Raw genomic sequence first — 16,362 nt, 5'->3', positions numbered from 1 at the left:
GTGTATGTCCCAAGAGGTTTTTTTTTTTAATGAAAAAAAGTTCAAATATGTGCGAGATATGCTTGTTATACAACAATAGTCCAGATATGGTCATAACCCAACCCCCTAATAGTGAGAGATAGCCAAAATCTGTGAGAATTTTTATTTATAATTTTATATATATATATATATTGGTTTTAATGTTGAACACTTATCTAATTATTTTTTAGAGCTTGGTTTGTAATCTAAATATCATTTAAAAGTTATTTTTTAATGACTAGCAGGCACAATGGAAATGCTTTCTTACTTCTTAGACAAACTATATAATAGTTCAATTCTCAAAACATAATCAATTCCATTATAATTATATCCAAAATCATATACCAAAAATTTTTAAAGTATGACACCGTATATAACATCAATCTAATACATTGAAATACACAAATTAACTCACTAATCCCAACTTTTAGTAATTAAACCGAATTTATGTACTTACTGTGTAATCTGAAATTAATTTGTCACCTAAAAAAATAATCAACTAGGAGAATACCAAAACTACTTTACTTTTTTGGAACCATGTAAATAAAACTAAGAACAACTGCATATCACCTGATTGCAAGTAGTATGCTCCAAGGTTTTTAGACCCAAACCATTCATTGAACCGTAAAAGGAGGAGGTTCAAAATTTTTGAGGTCGAACTATGATGACGTCATAATTAATTTAATAATTAATTAAAGCCTAAATATAGATATTAAATTTATAAAACTAGCAAAATTGACAATATATTTATATATGTGAGGGAAATTTAATGATTTTCAAGCATATATTTAATAATTAAATAAGAAAGTTAATAAAATAAAATAATAACCATAAAAACATTAAAATTTATGATTAATTTTTGAAGTTGAATATCTTTGAAGGATTTTAATTATATATATATATATATATATATATATATTATTCCTTGTAAGAGATGAATAATTTAATTAAGTAGAATAAAATTGTGTTAAGTTGTTTTTATAAAAAATAAAAAATAAATGCTAAGGGGTTCACAGTTCTTGCCACCGGTTTGTGCGGTCCAACCCCGATTTTAGGGGTTTACGGAGTTAACAAAAAACCCGGTTCTTTATGCTTAAAAAACCGGTTTTCATCCCAGTTTCCGGTTTTCAAGGTCTGACCTCTCGGTCCGGTCCGATTCGGTTCTGAAAACCTTGATATGCTCCCCACGCTTATTTGATTAAATTTTTCTCCATACTTTAGAATAAGATCCTATTTTTCCTATTTTAATTAACCAATTTTTCAAAAAAAAAATCCACATAAATCTCCTATTCTATACTCTATTCCATTAAAAAATATAAATATTTTTTATATTCTCTCTCACTTTTTAAAACACTCATTTTTCTTTATTTCAATTACCAAGACATAAAAAATAATAAAATAATGGTCGGAAGAATGAACAATGCTTCCTATATTTAGGGAAGCACCGTAGTATTTTCCTATATTAGGTAATGAGTACGAATCCTAAAGTGGGATTTTTTTTGAACTTCCTTCCCTAGATTGGGGTCTTAGAGCATTGGGATTAGTTTATCTAAAATTTTTTCTATATTTTAGAATAAAAATTTACTTTTTCTCATTTTAGCTAACCACTTCTCTTTTTCTAGAGTAAAATTTGTAGTGTCCAGAGACTCGTTATCGACCCACCTTATCCAACTTACTAATGAAGCAAAATCTAGTGAGATCTCATCAAATCTAGCGAAGACAAATGAAGCAAAATCTAGCGAGATCTCATCAAATCTAGCAAAGACAAATGAAGCAAAATCTAGCGAGATCTCCACTAGATCTAGCAAGATCTCATTTGATCTTTGTCATTTTTCACCTCTCCAAGGTGGACTAATCTACCTGCCACTAGTGGGAAGACCTGATCCACCTGATCTGCTACTTCTCACTAGTTGACAATGGATTTAGTCTTCCTCCACCAATCAAATCAAGTTGAGTGTGGGTTGAGCATAAACCCAACTCAATCTGACTTGTGAACACCCTTAAGTAAAATCCCAATATAGGAAAGAGATAGGTGTGTTGATGCAAATCACAGAGTATATTTTGTGCTTCCTTCCCTATTTTGTTCCCTTACCCTATTTTAGGTAGTCTGCTATCAATACTCTTTGTGTTACCCTATTTTAGTGAGTTTAATGTGTTTCCTCTTATGTAGTAAAATTTGTAATGAGAAATACTAAAGGTGTATCAATATTTTACTATAAAAAGTTTCAAAACTTACAGATAAAGAATGTGATTGTTGCCGCATCAACATCATAATTTATAAATTACTTACTTCTTTTGTGTTGTCTTTAAATGTTGATAGTGTTGTCTTTAAATGTTGATAGGGTATTGTAGATCTTTATGATTACCAATTTGTAGTACTCCAAACATCACTCTCACACTTTGCAACACAATCTTTGCTTGTTAGATTAGACAATAGATCAAACGATTTCATAAAACTCTTCCCTCACGACATATGAAAACCATTTGTGTGTCATTTTGTTTGTGTAACTGCACGCGTACAAGAGATAAAAGAAAGAGCACTTACTATTATAAGCCTGACTTTGATTCACTTCTTGTAATGTCGAAGAAGCAGAGTAACTTTTGGGTATTTCAAATCTAAATGGTCGCAGTCCAGCTGTAGCCGCATCTGAGCCAACGTCCAAAACCAAGTGGTGAGAATGTCTTGTAAGAGGAAATGATCGAACGGAAGAGGGTCCATTTTTATCAATATCTTCTTCATCAGAAAAGTACCCATAAATCAATCCTGGACATGACTTGCTCCTTTCAAGTGAAACATTTGCGTTCGGTCTTCTATGAGGTAGCATGTTGAAACTTGAAAGCACCCTCTTTGATGGTTTTTCTTCTCCCCCTTCTTTTGTAAGAAATAATATTAGATGAATATTAAATAAACTAATACTTTATAAGATATTATGCATGTAAAAATGGAATACAAAATTCGGTGAATAGTTAAAAGATCGAGTACAGTGTGTGTATATATATCTTTTAACATAATAAAAATTCCTATTTCCAAATAATTTAACTTCATGGGCTAATAATCATCTGCAAAATGCAATGGTTGTTTTCAGATACCAAATATCTCCCACCCAAAGTGTGCTTGCCTTCTTGATTAAATCAGACAGAAAATTTCAATAACAATATGTAAATTTGTAGAGAAAACTGACATATGAGCACCCTGATGTTTGTCATATCATATGTATTCCGATATATTAAGCTTAAAACCTTGCTAAGTTAAAGTTTGAGGGAGAGATAGGAATGATTTTTTTTTTTTTTTTTGTGATAATATCGAGGAATGATTTTGAATAAGGATATTGTGTAACTTACCAGCACAGAAATACCGAGCTTATGATTTATAGATTTAGGAAAACAAAAAAATTCTAAGAGTAACGGCAACAACTATTATGCTATGGATTTTTATTACAAGAGCTTCATGATACTTACTCTTGGAGCCTATTGAGATGTCAAAGGAAACTAATGTCGCCGGGATTTTTCCGCTTACACTGAAAACCGATTGGTATTTTGATCTAATAATAAAGAGCTATCATTAGAAGCAGACGTCATAAGTTGAAACTCTCAAAAAAAAAATAAAAAAATAAAAGGGGTCGCCAGGACTTCTAAATGGATAAGCACACCCATCTCCTTTTATGGGTGAACTTGGATGGGAAGCTTGCTAGGGGCAAAGTCTTTTTTTTATTTTTAAAGATAAAAATGATTAACTGCTAATATTTTAATTTCTAATGATCACTCTTAAGTCTTAACACTGAACAAACCTTTCACATCTAGTATAATTTAAAAAAAAAATATATATATATATATATATCAAACGACTGATTACGTATCCATGTGACCTATTGATTTAAGAAGGTCCACATGTCTAGGTCCACGATACAGAGAGGATGAGAGATAAGAGATAACTAAAAATTTGGAAGCTTCAGTTAGTTAACTGGTAAATTTTCTTATCATTAAAAAAAAAGAAAAAAAGTAAAAAGAAAAAGAGAGAAGACAATAATCTACAACGCACTAGAACACCCTTGTTGACGATCCTTCACTCTGGTAGCATCGATTTAGGATTCTTCAAACAATATGATATATCATACCAAGTAAGTCCTTAACTCTTCTCTCTCTTACTAAGACTTGATGATGCCATGTGAATTGCAAAAACATGTGAAGTGTATGACTAACTCAATAACAAATGTTTCATAAAGGAATAACAGCAAGCTACCATGAGACAAAAGTTCTTCTTTCTAAAGAGATTCAATTAGAACTATTTTATGTCCAAGGTCCAATATTGAAAGTAGAACCCCAAGGAAAAAAATACTTTCACATACATTCTTAGTCTCTGGACACTATTTCTTTCACATTTTTGGAAAATTCAACTACCTTCACATAGTTTGAATCTTGTCCAATCCATAAACATGTGTAATATCACACTTTTAACTAAGACCACTCAACCAATTGCATCTATCCGGCATATTTCTACACCTTATCGGGGGAGGCAAATTCCTTGGTTTCTGGAATGAAAGGGAATTCTCCATTAAATGGGAGTTATATCACATGAGTGAATGTTAAATATATATATATATATATATATATATGATAGTGTCGCTTATTGTAAATTAATGTATTTGTCTTTGGTTTTGAGATTTGAGATTTGCTTAATTGTTTGATTTTTAATCTCACTGTATTTGCTTAGTAGTTTACACTTATTGTTCATTAACTAAATAATTAGTTTATAAATTTCAATATTAATGTTTCAAAATGTGAGTAATTCATGGGAAAACATCTACCATTTATACATATTTTAAGGGGAAAAAAAATTTAAGATTCGGAAGTTACATTTCAATCTTTTGTCCTAAAGGTTGAAACTTTAGATATTAAACCCCTAGAAAGGCTCAAAGATGTGAACCAAAGCAAATAGATATAAGTAGAAATTGTTTCCTTAGAACATGGTCCTAAATTTCAATGATCAATATGAGATTATATGGTGTATATGATAAATGGGAACTTGAGTGATTGTGTAACTATGCATAGAGAAAAAAAAAATATTGCTATAAAATTTGAGTGATTGTGTATATCTTTCTAAATATTAATTTCAAAATATAATATTTGGTACCATGAAAAAATCTAAGGCACAACTTTATTAAATTAAAGTTATTCATAAAAAAAAAAAATTAAGTTAATTATGAATAAAACATTTTTTACTTAAGAATTTTATTATATTTAGTTTGGCCCTCCTTGAAAAAAATTTCTGGGTTCGCCACTGACCATTACAACACCCTCCTTTTGCCATGAGAGAATGGAGGTGAGAGAGAGAGAGAGATGAGGTGAAAGTGTGAGAGAAGAGCTGATCTCATTGTCTTCTCTGTCTTGGTGCTCCGACCCTTATAAAAGACTCTCTCCTCCTCCCAAATTTTCAGCTCAACTACAAAACCCTCCTAGATCGGTGACAAAATCATGCCAGTGACGTAATTTTTGTAATGGTGGGTGTGATGTAATTTTTGCCATGAGAAAATGAAGCTAAGAAGTGAGAGAGATCAATTGCTTTGAGGTGAAAGTATGAGAGAGAGAGAGAGAGAGAGAGAGAGTGAATTGAAAGAGAATAAAAATAAATAAATAAAAACCATTTGTGACAACTTAATCCTAATTGAGGATAATAGGGGTTTGAAATTCTAATTTTTAATTGAATTTTTGTTTAATTGATATTTCCCATTTAATAATTGAAAGTATAGTATCGACTATTGAGGATAGGGATTTTTTAGACCGGAATCCTAATGTACAACATTCAATTTTTTTTTTTTTTTTTTTTTCAATGAGAGTTAGATATCTATTACAGTAGAACATTGCAAACAACATTTTGTGAATTTTTCAACACAACGATTGCATAAGTGATAGTTTAAATTCTTCATTCATTGTTGGATTTTTTTTCATAGTCAATAATTTTCCCTTGCATCGCACGGGTTAGCAACTAGTTAATGCTAAATCTAAAATTTTTCTCACATACACCACCAAATCTGTTAGGTTCTAAGAGTTTAGAACAATTCGCAAATCGTGGACATAAACTTTTCTAAATATAGATCTTAGAGTCTATGAAGTCATATTAGACAATGCTCAAAGTGCTTCAAGTCAAAATTCAAAGAACATACAAGCAGCAAGTTCAAAATGTCAAAATCAGACTAGTTCGATCTATCAGGGGAATTAGAAGAATTTTTCAATCGATCAAGAGAATTTTTTGATCGATCGGAAGTCGTAGATATAGGGTTTTTGTACCCAAAACTCTCTAAAGTCTTCTACCGGTAATATTCCTTGAAGAATCTCAAGATCCGGTGTCGTAAAAGTTGCTATACAAAGAACTACAAGTAAAGGTGATCTGAAACTTTTGAGTGGGATCTCAAAGTCACAAGCAAGGTGGCTTGTGTTGCTGTAAATCTAAGAAGAGGAGTCTATGAATTCGGAGCTTGCACGTGGTCGTATCAGTAAGTTACTATTGGAGGTAGCAATAGATTTAGGGTTAAATCTTATTGTAAAAATTTCAATTCTCTTATAGTGGATGTGTTTACCTTGAGAATATCTAGGTTAAATCCTCTACAAGTTTTTAACTTGAAACGATTCGTTTCATCGATTTTCTTGGATCATCATATCATGATGTTATTTACTTTTTCACTGCTTTGCATGATATGATTTATTTGTATTTAACCTAAATCTGAATAATTAATCTAAGTAATCATTTGATTAATATATTAGGTTAAAAAATCTGGTTTAAGGAGTCTAAATGAACACACAAGTGGTATCAGAGCAGTTTCACTTTGATTTGGATTAACGTCCTGAGTGAGATCTTTGATCCCTGTTATCATGGATAATTTTAAGTGTCTTTCTGCTCATATTTGTGATGATTTGAATAAAAAGGATACTATTGTCTCTGTTGATCTTGTTGATGCCTGTGAAACTCTCCGTAGGGAATTAACTAAATTTATGAAAATTGCTAAGAAATTCAAGGAGGAGTTAAAATTGGTTAATCTTGAAAAAGAGGGATTGATTGTGAGATTGAATGAATCATATAAAAAGAATGAATTTTTGAGAAATCAACTTTCTTCTAAAGATGAGAAGAAGAAAAGCTTGGAACAAGAGTTAGTTGAGTCTAAAGCTAAACTTGAAAATTTGACTAGTACCAAGTCTGTTGTTGTTAACAAATGTGTTTCTGTTTCTCTTAAGCCTAAAGTTGGAAAAATTTATATCCCTCCCTTCAAGAGGAATCATGGAGAAAAGGCTTATTTTGCTAGGTTAGACAAAGGTAAAAGTTCTGATGTAGACACTGAAGTTTCTAAACCTAAGTCTAAACCTATTAATAGATTGCTTAATAAATCTGTTTTTGTGCCTACTTGTCACCTTTGTGGTGTTGTTGGTCATATTAGACCAAATTGTTCTTTGCTGAGGCAAAAACCAAAATCTGGGGCTAGATTTGCTATTAGGAATACTAATGTTCCTAAATTTGTTCTTGTCTATCACTTTTGTGGTGTGTCTGGTCACATTCGTCCTAACTGCTATAAATTGAAATTTAAGTATTATCTGTTTTAGTTTAGGATATGTGATGGTATATCTCCTGCTACAAGTCTTGATAAATTTTTTTATATGCTTTTGAAAAATTTAAGCTTGTTGGCTTGTGAAAGGAAATTGCAGGATTTCAGTCTCTCTCAAAAGAATTGTGTAATCTCTCAAATACACTCTGTTTCTCATAGTTACTCACCTACAAAGCCAAAGATGCGTACTGTATGGGTGAGAAAAGATTTTCTCAGGTGACTGTTGTTTACTTATCCTTAAATTAATTCTTTCAATTATTTGTCGACATGTTTACTTTCTGTTTTTAGCTGTCTAGTTTTAAGTTTGTTTGATTATTTTAAAAAAATCCAAAAACAATGAAAATTTTCAAAAAGACAAAAATATTTTATTTTTTGCTTTGTTTTATTTTTCTTGAGGATTACATGAACTATAATATCTCTCTCTTGATTTAGAACATGCTTGATATTGTGGAGAAACATAAAAAGTATGTCGCATAACTGAGTGTATGAGCTATTTTTGATTTTGTATGAGTATGTACTAGTTTGTACATGTACTCATGGGTTAATTAAGAAATTGATATTTTTTGTTTGTGTACCCTCTATAACTTAGTTGAGCACAATCATGCATTGTTGTTGCATTTTATTCATTTAGAATAAAGTGTGTTTTTTTTGTCATAAAAATTTTGAAAATTCAAAAAGATTTTTTTTTCAATTGCACATCACTAAATGTGTAATTGAGGTTAGCCTATGAAATTTACATTTCATGACTGTGTACCTTGTTTAACTTTGATGAGTTTTATTTTTCAGCACTTTGCTAGTTTGTGCCATATAGTGCTTATATTGTGTGAGTTGTTTATGGTCTTTAAACACATGCTCTTAATTTTGAAGTCACATTCTTTTGATTGTAAGGACTAAAAAATTCTAGGAAAAAGACATAAATAATCATCTCACCACTGTTACTCGCCAATCATGAACACCTGTGTGTAAATCATAAAAGTCATGCTCGATAAGGTGTAGCACTTGCACAGCAAAATACTTAAGGTGTTATTGTAAATTAATTTAAAGAAGCAAAAAGCAAAATGAAAAACTAAGAAAAATATGCTTCAAAAGAAAAATCAAAATCAAAATCAATAAAAAAAAAAAAAAAAAAAATTGCATGGTTACAAGCTTGTTTTCTAGGAGATGTGAGTGTTATATTATGTAACTCTTTAGGTGATAGTTACCTTCAAACTTATGTGATGAATAATGTAGAAAGTGTGTTTATTCTCTGTTTATATATCACCATGTGAGTTTCTCATACACTTACTAGTTGCACACACCACAAGCAAAACTTTGTTAAATTTGATACATGTAATAGTGTAATAAGTTTTGTGGCCTTCCGAAATTAAATTTCTTGATGTATTTAATGCATTTTGGGGAGTGAGGAAAGAAAAGTTTGAAGAAATTTGTTAAAGTTTTAATTTTTCTTTGAAAAGTTGGTTTTGAAAATCATTTGAAATCATGAACATGCACCTCATATCATAAAAACTGTTTTTCAAATGTTTATGCATAAATTTTTTCCAAATTTTTCAAAAATTTCTGTTTCTTCAGGATTTGATAGATCGAGTTTGTTTTTCGATCGAATGAAAAGAAAAAGAGAAACCTTGTTTTAAGGCTGAAACTCTCGGATTGTTTCGACTCTTACTCGATTCCTCTTGATCAGTCAAATTTGTTTTTACGTGTTTTTTTATTCTTGGCTCAATTCCTTTCTACCGATCAAAACTAGAAAATTTTTCGGTTTTTAGTTTCTTGATCAAACTGTATTTTTGTGCAACATTTTTGTTAGGATTCATATGCATTATATTGTTTTCTTTATCCATCTTGCATTTTTACAGTCATATCTCTCACTGTTTTTACACACATCATGCTTACACTTTGCTAAATTGGGTACTCAACTTGATCTAAAAATTAATTGATTAATTTTTGAATTCTGTACATGCTATTTTTTCTTGATGTGTGAACTATGTAAAATATTTTTTTTAGATATGGTGGACTGTAAATGTGCAAATATTTTCTCACTATTGAGATTTGTTTATAGGTCACATAGTATCAAGTTTGCATATATTGAAAGAGAGAATATTTTTCTTCATGTTTATCCTCAGCTAATTTTTTTTAGGTTTGGGTCTTTTTAGTTTTCCCCACCTCCTAATTTTTTCCCTAAATTGTTTTTCTCAAAACTTGTTTTGTTTTTCCTACTTTTATAAGGGGAGAAAGTTTTTCTTAAATCTATGATGTTCATAGGGGGAGTTGTTGCTCTTCATAGGAAGTTGCCTCTATTTTCTATGGAGCTTATGTTTTGTGTTCCCTTAATTTTCCTTTTTCTCTTATCCTCTGTTGTGTATGTTTATTGTCTACCTTCTGATTAGGCTATCTTTGTCAATGCGGGACAAAAAGGGGGAGAAAAAAAAAAGAAATTTGGAAAAGGTTTTTTAATTGTTTTTATTTAGGGGGAGATGAAATTGTTTTTGAAAGAGGGAGAAAATAAAAGGTTTTTTTTTTATGTATCTAACTTACAGGAAGAGTTAGTTTACATGTTTGTTATTTGCTGTTATTTTATAATTGTTATTCATATTGTTTATCTGTCTTTATTTCCACACATGCAGTGATGTGCTCTTTTGAGTGTTTCATGAAAGATAGGTACATTCTAATCAAGATCTTCTGCCTCTTCTAGCAACTTTTAGGTTTGAAACCTTAGATTGGAATTTGTGATGTAATTGGGCATTTTATTGTAATTGGGTTGTTATTGTATTTGAGCATTTCATATTGTATGTAAGTCTTGATAGGTTCTAAAAGTTTAGAACAATTAGCAAATCGTGAACATAAACTTGTCTAAATATAGATCTTAGAGTCTATGAAGTCATATTAGACAATGCTCAAAGTGTTTCAAGTCAAATTCAAAGAACATACAAGCTGCAAGTTCAAAAATTCAAAATCAGACGGGTTCAATCGATCAAGAGAATTTTTCGATAGATCAGGAGAATTTTTCGATTGATCGGAAGTCGCAGATCAGCAAAAATCAGCAAACGTAAAAAGCCCATAGCTTATTCGTCTGAAACCCAAATCACGATCCGTTTTTTCCACTGTTTAAAGGACATTATAAGCTAACCCTAGAGGGGGGTTTTTTAGAGGTTTTTAGAGAGAAAAGAGTGCATCTTGTGCCTCCAATTGTAGATCTAGGGTTTTTGTACCCAAAGCTCTCTAAAGTCTTCTACCGGAAATATTCCTTGAAGAATCTCAAGATCCGGTGTTATAGAAGTTGCTGCTACAAATATCAACAAGTAAAGGTGATCCAAAACTTTTGAGTGGGATCTCAAAGTCACCAGTAAGGAGACTTGTGTTGCTATAAATCCAAGAAGAGGAGTTTGTGCATTCAGAGCTTGCACGTGGTCATGTCAGTAAGTTACTACTGGAGGCAGCAATAGATTCAAAGTTAAATCTGATTGTAAAAACTTCAATTCTCTTATAGTGGATGTGTTTACCTTGAAGATAGTTAGGTTGAATCCTCTCCAGATTTTTACCTTGAAAAGGTTCGTTTCATCAGTTTTCTTAAGTCATCATATCGTGGTGTTATTTACTTTTCCGCTACTTTGCGTGATATGATTTATTTGTGTTTAACATAGATCCGAATAATTAATCTAAGTAATCACTTGGTTAATATATTAGATTAAACAATCTGGTTTAAGGGGTCTAAACAAACAAACAAAATCAAACCTAAAATGTCATTAATCCTCACTGTAGGGGTGAAATTTACAAGCCAACAGTGGGCTTTGGGCCCTGCGCGGGGTCTAGCCATGACAAGAAGAGAAAACGGGGCCAGAAGATTTCCAGCCCAATCCTGTTGGGCCGGATTTATTTAAGGGGCGTCCGAGGAGGAGTGCCTCCTCGGACACGCCAAATGAGAGTCCAACGTACACCCTGCACATAGTGAGGAACCATCCCAAACAAGAGGAGAATGTTAAACGTCCAGGAGGCAACCACAGCTGCCGCATTAAATGCAAGGAAGCTATTTTTCCAGCCACATTAATGTGGAGAAGACAGGTGAATAGTGTTATCTTGGCCAGTGCAACTCACAGAAAGATAAGGTGGATGTCCGATGGGACAGGCACTCAAGTGAAAGTCCAGATGGTTAACAAGTGTAAGGCCCTTATCAATTTGAGGGTGCTATATAAGAGAAGGGGATCCCCAAGGAGAGGGGATCGGAGAATTAAGAAAAAAGAGAGAGAGAAAGGTGAAAGAACTCGGTAGTCTGTAAACAGAGCAAGAGGTGCACTTATACGTCTTCTCGGACCGATATCCCACTTAACGTAAATGGAATATTCTCACGTTCAACATGTTGCATGGCGTACATCTAACTGACGTTCACTTCGTCTAGTCCTAGCTCTGTAACCCACTCTCTACAAATTCATTGTCTGGGGACTTTTGGGCCAAAACCACTTACTTGCCGAGCCTGGGCTCCAAAAACCGCCCCTACAATTGGCGCCGTCTGTGGGGAGAACTTGTGTCTCGACAAGTGAAATAGTAAGAGATGGAAGGATCAGGTCAGCGCCAAACCAGACGTGCAGAATCTCAACGGCAGGACAATTTTCTAAATCTCAAACGAGGGAAGGACCAAGACAATCAACGAAAGGGCAGTGTGAACACCTCTCACACGAGTAGAAGCCGCTCAAAAGGGAAGGATCATGCATCCCATAAGCGAAACGATCGAAAGGCTCTACAACAAGAGATTGATGATCTGAAGAAGAAGCTGCGTCGAGCGCAGTAGAAACGACCTTCACCCGGCTCGGGCACTAGCAGTGATAAGGATAACGAATACCGGCGAAGATCAAGAACCCCTCTGAGCGAGACCTTTTCCTACGAGGAAGAGCGGCCTCGCAAACGCAGCCACAAAAGTCCGTCTTACCAAGGCTTGGCCAACAATGCCATGAGCAAGGCCCTGGATCGCATCTCCCAGTCGCCGTTCACGTGTAGAATAAAGGGGGCAGTGCTTCCTCGGCGGTTCCATCAACCAACGTTTGCCATATACAATGGCCGGACCGACCCAGTAGAGCATGTAGGCCAATTCAATCAGAGGATGGCCGTCCACTCCAGGGATGAAGCGCTAATGTGTAAGGTGTTTCCATCCAGCTTGGAACCCATAGCGATGAGATAGTTTGATGCCCTCCAGCCAAATTCCATAGATTCCTTTAAACAGCTGACGCAGGCTTTTGGTTCCCGCTTCATCACCAGTACTAGAGTCCCTCGGCCCCTCAATTCCCTCTTATCCTTGTCCATGCGGGAAGGAGAAACGCTAAAGGCCTACTCGGACAGATACTGGAAAATGTACAACGAGATAGAAGGAAATTACGATGACGTCGCCATTAGTACGTTCAAAAGGGGCCTGCCGATAGAGCATGGCTTAAGAAAGTCCCTCACTGGGAAGCCAATCACCAGCGTGCGCCAACTCATGGACAGAATAGACAAGTACAAAAGGGTCGAGGAGGACCAGCAGATGGGGAAGGGTAAAGCGAAGGTTGTCCCTCAGGAGAGGAGGGACTTCAGGTCGGACCGCTTTAACAGCAGTAACAGGCCGAGAAGAGACTACGTGGAACAGCCCGGACTTACTGGGGCTCAGGCAGTCCACGCTGTGTTCCGAGAACCATTGCACAAGATCCTGGAGAAGGTGAAGTGTGAACCTTTCTTCCAGTGGCCGAACAGGATGGCGGGCGACCCCTTAAAACGCAATCAGAATCTGTACTACGCGTACCACCAGGAGCCAGGTCACACCATCGACGATTGTAGGAATCTGAAAAACCATTTGGATCAGCTTGTCCGAGAAGGGAAGTTGAGGCATCTGTTGCACCGCCTAGAAGGATGGCGGGAACAGTCAAATGTCGAAACCAGACAAGGCACATTGAGGCCACCCATTGGCACAATAAATGTCATTCTTGCCGCACCTGGGAGGACCGATTCCAGCCCTTTCCGAGTAATGTCAGTGGGCAGGTTCCCGACTGAGCCAGATCAAAGGGAATCCAAGAGAGCCAGAGTGAGTGCCATGCCATTAATCAGGTTCACGGAGGAAGACAAGCAAGGAACCCTTCAACCCCACGACGATGCCCTAGTCGTCATGCTCAGAATAGGAGGTTATGACGTGAAAAGGGTGTTAGTTGATCAAGGCAGCGCCGTGGAGGTAATGTACCCTGATTTGTATAAGGGGTTAAACTTGAAGCCAGAGGACCTGTCGCCATACGATTCCCCTCTGCTCAGCTTTGAAGGAAAAATCGTCATCCCGAAAGGCATGATTAGGCTGCCTGTGCAAACAGACTCAGACGTGGTAGAGGTGAACTTCATTGTCGTAGATGCATACTCCCCCTACACAGCTATTGTGGCCCGGCTGTGGCTTCATGCACTAGGGGCTGTGCTATCAACCTTGCACCAAAAAGTGAAGTATCCGTCAGAAGGACAAATCAAAGAAATAATAGGGAACCAAGGAATGGCTAGACAATGCATGGTGTCGGCAATCTCACAACGACCAAATAGTGAGCCTTCCACTTCAGCCAAGAACGGCTTATAGCAATCAATGACCCTAGTCCCAACCGCGGGTAGTGGAGGACCGGACATGGAGGTGAGCTGTGAGGAGCTGGAGAAAGTACTCGTCGGATCAGACCCTGAGAGGTTTTTTCAGATCGGCTCGGAATTACCACCACAGGAGAAGTCAACGCTAATTGATTTTCTTCGACGGAATGAGGACGTATTTGCCTGGGATCCCTATGAGGCCCCCGGGGTTGACTCAGATCTCATATGCCATCACTTCAATGTTAAGCCGGCTATAACACCAAAGAAGCAACCTCCTCGACGGCCGTCAAAAGAACATGCAGACGCTGTGAGAGAAAAGGTCGCAAAATTGAAGAAAGTTGGGGCTATCAAGGAAGTATTCTACCCCGAATGGTTGGCCAACACAGTCGTGGTAAAGAAGAAGAGCGGGAAATGGCGGGTCTACGTAGACTTCACGGACTTAAACAAGGCCTGCCCGAAAGATCCTTTCCCAATGCCACGGATAGACCGATTGGTAGATGCGACTGTTGGACACCGCCGAATGAGTTTTCTGGACGCTTTCCAGGGCTACCATTAGATATCTCTGGCTGCCGAAGACCAAGAAAAAACCGTCTTTGTCACCCCAGTTGGAAACTATCATTATAAGGTGATGCCCTTCGGCTTGAAGAATGCCGGGTCGACCTATTAGAGGATGATGACTAGGATGTTTGAACAGCAAATGGGTAAGACCGTTGAAGTATATATAGATGACATGGTAGTAAAGAGCAAATTGGTGGCCGACCACCTCAGAGACCTCGGGGAAGTATTTCAAATTCTAAGAAAGTATAAGCTACGACTGAACGCATCCAAATGTTCATTTGGGGTGGGATCAGGAAAGTTCTTGGGCTATATGGTGACCCACAGAGGAATAGAAGTTAACCCTGACCAAATAAGAGCCATTCATAGCCTGCAGCCTCCTCGGAATCCCAAAGAGGTCCAGAACCTTACCGGCATAATAGCTGCTTTAAACCGTTTCATCTCCCGCTCAGCGGACAGATGCAGGCCTTTCTTCCTCCTATTGCACAAGTGGAAGGGCTTCGAGTAGACTGAGGAGTGTGCTTTAGCTTTCCAACAGCTCAAGGAATGCCTCGCCCGACCACCAATCATGTCCAGTCCCGATGCCGACGAGGTGTTGTTCGCATACATAGCAGTAGCCTCTCATGCGGTGAGCTTAGTGCTAATCTGAGAAGACAACGGCACACAGCGACTCGTGTATTACGTAAGCAAATCGTTGCAGGAGGCAGAGACCCGGTATCCCCCCTCGAAAAAGCCATATTGGCCGTCGTACAAGCCACGCGGAAGCTCCCCCACTATTTTCAGGCACATACAGTAGTTGTGCTAACTCAACTTCCGCTGAAATCCGTCCTCCGCAGCGCCGACTACACAGGTAGAATAGCTAAGTGGGGAACGATTTTGGGCGCCTTCGACATTAGATACAAGCCTCGCACCGTCGTAAAAGGTCAAGTCCTCACCGATCTAGTAGCTGAATTTGCGGAGCCCACCCTAGAAGGAATGGAAATGTCAGGGTCACCAAGTGCTGATGGGAAACTGATCAGCACGGTCTCTCAGCATGAACACAATTGGTGGAGAGCACACATCGATGGTGCAGCAAACCAAAGGGGCTCAGGGGTAGGGCTTGTTCTAGTCTCTCCCGAAGGGATAACCATAGAAAAGTCGTTGAGGCTCGGATTCTCTGCCACGAACAACGAAGCTGAGTATGAGGCACTGCTGAAGGGGATGTCGATGATCCAGAAATTGGGTGGAAAATGCGTAAGCATATTCTCGGATTCGAGACTCATCGTGGGACAAGTAAATGGGGAATTGGAGGCGAAGGATGAAAGAATGCAAGAGTACCTCGCCCGGGCTAAACACCTGCAGACCCATTTTGATGACTTCCGTTTGACGCATATACCCAGGAGTGGGAACACCCATGTTGATTCTCTTGCAACGCTGGCCACCTCCTCGGCTCAGCCCCTTCCGCGAGTTATTTTAGTTGAAGATCTCTGCCGCCCAACAACAGGGGAGGCCAACGGTGTTCGAGTACACAACATCGGGGCAGGACCTAGCTGGATGGACCCTCTGGTGCTGTTCTTAAAGCACGACACCTTGCCAGACGATAAGGTTGAGATTGATAAAATCAGGAGGAAAGCTTCTCGATTCTGGC

The 16,362-nt window shown here is 36.9% G+C and overlaps 1 protein-coding gene across 5 annotated transcripts in view; it reads right to left on the bottom strand.

Annotated features, from left to right (window-relative positions):
- Positions 1–16,362, bottom strand: part of LOC126706966 (ankyrin repeat-containing protein ITN1-like) — a 223,625-nt gene that overhangs the window by 133,234 nt on the left and 74,029 nt on the right. For all 5 annotated transcript variants that reach the window (XM_050406557.1, XM_050406556.1, XM_050406559.1 and 2 more), the window contains exon 3: positions 2,564–2,890. In XM_050406557.1, the coding sequence (XP_050262514.1) occupies positions 2,564–2,890 (327 nt within the window). The remainder of the gene's footprint in view (positions 1–2,563; positions 2,891–16,362) is intronic.

This window comes from Quercus robur, chromosome 11, assembly GCF_932294415.1.
Source record: "Quercus robur chromosome 11, dhQueRobu3.1, whole genome shotgun sequence".
In the NCBI taxonomy this organism is placed as follows: Eukaryota; Viridiplantae; Streptophyta; class Magnoliopsida; order Fagales; family Fagaceae; genus Quercus; species Quercus robur.
Note: the sequence above shows the minus strand (reverse complement) of the source record. Positions and strands in the feature narration are given on the sequence as shown.